The sequence below is a fragment of the Cupressus sempervirens genome, chromosome 1 (assembly GCF_028749045.1).
Source record: "Cupressus sempervirens isolate cs-2001-9-10 chromosome 1, ASM2874904v1, whole genome shotgun sequence".
In the NCBI taxonomy this organism is placed as follows: Eukaryota; Viridiplantae; Streptophyta; class Pinopsida; order Cupressales; family Cupressaceae; genus Cupressus; species Cupressus sempervirens.
Genome location: NC_143118.1, coordinates 386558738 through 386565258, shown reverse-complemented (window position 1 = coordinate 386565258; position 6521 = coordinate 386558738). Strand labels below are relative to the sequence as shown.

The 6521-nt window shown below is 35.2% G+C and overlaps 1 protein-coding gene across 1 annotated transcript; it reads right to left on the bottom strand.

Moving 5' to 3' along the window:
• Nucleotides 1–587: 587 nt before the first annotated feature.
• Nucleotides 588–1580, bottom strand: LOC149577914 (uncharacterized). The gene is made up of 3 exons (XM_089794429.1): nt 1432–1580; nt 946–1346; nt 588–841 (listed from the first exon to the last, which is right to left on the bottom strand). Exons 1-3 carry the CDS (start codon nt 1574–1576, stop codon nt 677–679), a joined length of 711 nt encoding a protein of 236 aa, XP_089650555.1. The 5' UTR covers nt 1577–1580; the 3' UTR covers nt 588–676.
• Nucleotides 1581–6521: the final 4941 nt, after the last annotated feature.

Sequence of the window (6521 nt, the reverse complement as noted above, 5' to 3'; positions counted from 1 at the left end):
GTCTTCCTCAATGAAGACTAGATCCACAACCTCTATGAGCCACTCTGATTCTGGATCAATCTCCTCTAGAATGATCGAAGAGGAGTCAATGCCTAAAATCTATCTGATCTTAAGATGGAGGTTGTAATGAACAAAGACAAGATCATTCAACTTTTACACTGTCAACCTATTTCTCCTCTTCGAATGGATGTGCTCAAACATGGACCAACTGCGCACACATCCAGAAGCGCTACTAGGCTGACTCAGAATAAGGATGGCAATTTTTTGAAGTTTTGGGGTTGTGGCCCCAAACATTTTCCACCATCTATCTGAAATAAGGGAAAATAGAAACAATTAGTCTCATTTACAAATTACAAGTTAACTCTAAAATTACATAATCAACTTTAAGTTTAGAATCTAGATTCATGAACATTGAATATATTATTTAATTTTTATTTAGTTGTAGTGTTGTCTAAGCATTTATGGTCATCCTGCCAAAGAAAAGTGGCCCCTCTTTATTGTTGAACTGGTCTAGCTCAACAATCGCAACAGTGCTATCTTCATCGCTACTCAACCTTTGAATCACTGTGTATAAGCCAATGAGAACCTCTGCATCCTCCTTGAACTCAGGATGGAAACAAAATGCCAAATTCAGATAGTAAGTTGTTGCATGGATGGGTCGATGGAGCCAATTCTGCTATCTCCTATCGATGATGTCCCAAATAGGGCCATACCTCTCCTGCACTCCTGCATATTGGGCTCTGATGGCCTCCTTGGCCCTATCCATGCCCTCATAAATGTAGCCCATACAGGGCTTCTCCCCATCAGCAGTTTGTAGCAAAGTTACAAGGGGCTTAGTGACCTACATATAAAGTAAAACAAAAAAATTGAGTCAAAACTTGAATATAAAATAATATAACTTAAAGTAAAAGTAAAATACTAAATGTTAAATTGTAATAAATTTACCTTAAGGATTTCTCTAGCGGGTTTCCAAAACTCATCGTCATCAAATATGCAATCCGCCACATCTATCCCTATAGTGGTCATAGCATAGGAAGAGGAAATCCAATCCTGTTCAACAAACATGCTCCTCAATTCATCCCTTGATGTCAACAAGGACTGCAGGGTCATGAAATTGGAGGCAAACCTTGTGATACCTAGGCAAGCTAACTCCTTGCCTTCTATGTACTTCCTCATTGTGCTAAGGACAAATGAATGATTATAAATGAACTTGCATATGTTTTTTGCCCTTTCCACACATGACTTGACAAACTCAAGTTTTCCAATTTCCTCCAACATGAGGTCAATGTAGTGTGTCGCACAAGGGGACCAAAATATGGTGGGGTGCCTCTCCATCAAAAGTTTACCTACAACAATTTTAAGTCAATTAGAAATTCAAATTTCAAAATTCAAATAAATTTATTTTCAAAACTTGAAAAGTTAAAAGTTTACCTACAACAACATAACTTGTTGCATTATCCGTCACCACCTGGATCACATTTTGTTCCCCCACCTCTGCTATGACTTCCTCAATAGCCTCACATAAGTATGTGGCATTTTTTACATGTGTGGAAGCATCAATGGATTTGATAAACATGGTATATCCTACAAGTAACAAAACAACGAATTATAATATTAAATGAATCATCAACAAATTAGCATTCAACAAATCAAAATTTACAATTATGTATGTAGGAAAGTAGAATGATCAATCACCTCCACAGAATACAAGAAAATTGAGGAGTGTTCTATTCCTCCTATCTGTCCAACCATCAGTCATGATCGTGCAACCCTTTGCAATCCACTCCTTTCGGTTCTCCTCGAGCTCAGCCCCCATGTCCTCTACCATCTCATCCAAGAGGTATCCACTCAACTCAACCTCAGTTGGGGCTTTAAACCCCAGACCACAAATAGCAGTTGCATCTATCATGTTCTGCCAATAAGGAGCCTTGTCACAAATAAAAATTTAGATGTCAAAGACTCAAATTATAAAACAAGTAGATATAATTAAAGTTTTACTTTTACTTTCAATTTTAACTTTAAAGAAAACAAAGAAAAAAGAATTAATTACTTGGCTGCAATAAATGGAATGTTGCAAAAGTACCAAAATTTGCATATCTCCTTTTTGGCAGCATCATGAATCTCCTTGTTCAAACCCATGCCCTCAAGCGTGGGTTGGGAACCAGGAGTAGTGCGGGGCACAAAGTAACTATCCATTTTTTTTCCACACTCTAGGCTGCAATAGGTTGGTGTGGGACTCTGTCTCAGTATGTGACCGACTAGCACTAGCACTAGCATGAACAAAAGAACTAGGATAAAAAGGAGGCCTAGAAGAACCCTCTCCAACACAACCTATGGATGCGGAAGTTGATGCAGATGCAGATGTGAATGCGACTGCGGATGCAGGAACATGGGAGCCAATACCCCTTAACCCTTCAAGTTGCATTTTCCTATTTACTTTATCTTTTTCAATTTTTTCTAATGCCATTAAGCAAGTGTGTTTTGCCTCAGGAGTTTGGTGAGTACAAATTATAACATCATGTCCAGGTATAGTAGCAATGTGGTATTTCAATCTATAAATACCTCCAGAAGTTATTTTTTCTTTACAAAACATACATTTTATTTGATATTTGGTTCTTCCAGGAAACTCTTCATTATATTTCCAACATTCATCTTTCTTACCCATTGCGAATTTGTGAAAAATGAAAGAAAAGGCTGCTGCAATAAAAAAAATTATGTAAAATATCAAAGTTTGAAGCTAATAAAAGCTACAAAACAACAAACCCTAGTTTGAAACTTAGTAAAAATAAAGAACATTCAAGATCAAATCTTGAAAACTATAAAAATTTAACAAAAATTGCATAATACACTAAAAATTTAACAAAAAATGCATAATACACTAACATGCAAAAAAAAAGAGCACTTACCTCTTGCAAATGAGTTGAGGAGTGTTGATATTGGCTCCTTAATACTCCCAATGCAATTGATGGCCTCCCCAAATGGATTGCTAATCTCTTTGGTGCTAGTCCTTCTTGTCGGTTAGAAACCTATGGCTTTTCTTTTCTCTTCTTCTCTCTCACTTTTCCTCTCTTCTACTCATGCTTAACAAATAGAAAGCCCTTTAGGGTTATAACAAAGAGAATAGGTCAAAAAGAAAGTTAAAAAAATAAGTTATTTTTTCTAAATTTACAAGTCCATACTTTTCATGCTACGGCCGATTTTTTGGCAATTTTTTAAGGCGATTTAGGCAATTTTTTTAGTGAATCACCGATACATGCGATTTGGGCGATTCACCCAATGAAATCAGCGATGGTGATTTCTGACACCAAAAAAATCACCATCCATGAATATGATCGTTGAATCAGCGATTCACGCGATTTCAGCGTGATTTTCGTTACTACTAAGATACCTATCTGCCTACAATTGTGCAATCAGTACCAAGTTTTGCTCTGACGTAGGATCCATGATGTTGTCTGAAGCACCCTCTATTTGAGAAGACATAGGTACTAGGATCTTCTGAGGCAATAAAAGATTTTACCAACAATAGCCTTGAGTTTTTCTTTGTCTAATTTAGTTTTTTCTAGCCTTTCTTCAATTTGTTGATTAGTGAACATCCACATTCTCACATCTATTTCATGGTGTGGAATGCCTATATCTTGTCATAGTAAAGTCAGTCGGCAAGTCTTGGGCCCTTTCCAAAAAATGCATGCCTTGTTCCTTTATCTTTCCTTAAATTTGCTAGTGTCTCAACTTTCTTCTTCTTCTTGGAAGGGGGTGGGTTCTGTAAATACTGTGAGACAACTTCCTTGAAAGGTTGCCTATCTTCTTCCCTTCTGTTCTTCTCTATAGTTTCCTCCAACCAAGATGGGGTAGTGAGGACTCTAGAGGCAAACTTAAAGAATTTCACAATCAAGGAATAATTTCCTCACCACTGGAGTGAAAAAGGAAATTTGGCAATTTTCTAGAACTAGAGCTGGAAGGGGGAAGATCTTGTATTACCTGATCTATTTCAGCTTCTTCCTGTAGAACCTCCGTATCCCCTTCCTAAGCTTCTTGTTGTTCTTGCTCTTGGACACCCTGCTTTGTTTTTTTGTCTTTTTGTTAGAGAACTTCTTGGGCTTGCTCCTCCTGAAGCTTTGCATCTTGTTTTTATGTTCCATGATCAACTATTAAATCAATATGTGGGAGGGCTGTGGAAACACAAGTTCGCTTGATGCCCTACTCCTTTGGTGGCGCATCATCTCCACCTACAGCATGGCACATTTGACATAGGAGTGTCAGAGTTAAGATGACTAGAGGACTCTGTGTAGGAGCTGAGGAGACCTAGGATGAAGTGGTTGTCTTCTTCCCACCTTTCTTTTGCTCAACCCATTCCTTAGTCCTTTTTAGAATTGGGGCCATCCTCAAATCAATGATAAATCCATGATGTCTATCTCTGGAATATCCCAATTAATAGGCTTTAATCGAGTTCCTTTGATCTTTTTAAGGTAATGAGGGTCTATATATCAGATATGTCCTTGTCTATTCCTTCAATATTAAAGGAGAGCTTATACTCTTGAATTTTTTCAATAATCAATCTTGACCATGATCTTTCTCTCATCTCAAAATCATCTACATAGTTTCCCCAATAATCTTCTAATGAACGAACATGGTGATATGCCAAACCAACTTGCAAGTTGTCTTTGTACAAAACTACAAGGGTCAAAATGTGGTCTCAACGCTTCATAATTTTCAAAAGAATATTTAGTTGTTGTTTTAGTAACACTAATAGCATTTAAATTGGAAGAACATGAATAAGCTCCAACAGAAATGGGAAAGGAAATGCCAACCTTATGTTACTTTGCACATCTCTTATTTACTTCGACAATCCATCTACAAAATTCAATCAAACATCATTTTGTCATCTCAATACCTTGGCAATTTATGTGGGAAGTCATCAAATGCACCTATTTGGATGTAGGTGAACTTCAGGAACTAGGTGAAGTAGCTCCCATACTTTAGAATCGTCGTAGCTACATCTATAGAGATTCTCCACTCAATGCATCCCTATAGCTCGCAGGTCAACTTCACTATGAATGTGTCATATTAACTCTTCTGAATTTGGCATAACTTTTGTGCAATTGCAAACTAGGGTAAAAATCATATATTTTAATATTTTAATGAAATTATTCTACTTAGCTCAACTCGGGCCAGCATTGAGTGCATGCTAGTGTAAGTCCCGTCCAAGTAAGGACTAGAAGGATCGTTAATTTGTCTACAATATAATTTGATTAGAAGTAAATATTAATTTTGTCATTAGAGAACATTATATGGCTTATGTAATAACATGATTAGGGAGGATCCTTATGTGACTCGCTATGATTAGTATTGTTTAAATAAGATTGACTTATCTTTTGTAACCATCTGAATATTAGGTGCAAATGTTGTGTATGTGATACTTTATATAGCAAAATCTTACTTATTTAATTAATGTGCAAAGTTAGACTCAACTTATGATAAACTATAGATTTTGTACATACAATTGGCATTGATTACAAATAGAAATGGTTGGACCTCTTTACATATGACACGATAGTTTATGAGACTGGTAGTATTAGACCTCATTCACACTATGACAGAATATCTAATTTATGTTAACACCTTGATTAGGTAACATGAGTTACCTTATGGGTAAATACCTTATATTGTTCATCTTACCTCATCATGATAATTAGATAGTTTTTGTAATTGAAATTATGGCCAATTGAATTAAATAGATATTTTGTTGTGATGAATACATTTTACATAAGGTCACTATAAAAATGGAAATCAAGTTTGGGTTATGTGATTATTGTTTTGAAGTGAATTATGCATCATTTAATTTAAAATAAAGAAGTACAAAAATGATTAGAATGTAGATAACACAATGAATATTAGTGATACTCGTTATGTTATTCTAAGAGATGCTATGAGTTGAATCCTATAATTAGTGAAAGTAAGTACCTATGCTTGATATTTTTTTTAGAAATTGCCAATCAATTTAAATGAAAAGATCGTTGATGTGAATAATAATCTAAATGTGGGAGTGATTTCATAAAAAATTGGTGACTTCTAGGAGAAAGTCAATGGAAAAAGGGGTAGTATGTAATACCCCATCTCATTATATATTTAGACTCAATGGTAAGAACTTGATTAATGTATGTGTAAGGTGTTATGATACATACGTTATGAATTATTAATGTGGCTACTATTCTTGAAAATGTTGTAATTAGAGAAGTAGTTATAGTAGAATGAATGATACACATTTGCAAATAATTTTTCATAGACATATGATTCTTAAGAAAATGATGTTAGAATATGATGTTGGTCTAATGTGTTGATCTATGGTTCAATCAAAGATATATATTAATGTTTACAATTATATATTTATAGGTTTGGGTTACAAATGTTTAATTTGAATTATGCAGAGGATTATTATGAAGACCTTCAAAGAATCTATGCCAACTCCTATAAAATAATCAAAGTCTATCTCCATGCAAATTCTTGTAAAATCGGATGTAAAC

Coding starts and splice junctions, on each gene's coding strand:
- LOC149577914 (XM_089794429.1), bottom strand. CDS start 1,576: ATGTTTATCAAATCCATTGATGCTTCCACACATGTAAAAAATGCCACA. Junction 1,347..1,431: donor AACAAGTTATGTTGTTGTAG/GTAAACTTTTAA, acceptor AAATTGTTGTAG/GTAAACTTTTGATGGAGAGG. Junction 842..945: donor CCGCTAGAGAAATCCTTAAG/GTAAATTTATTA, acceptor CTTTATATGTAG/GTCACTAAGCCCCTTGTAAC.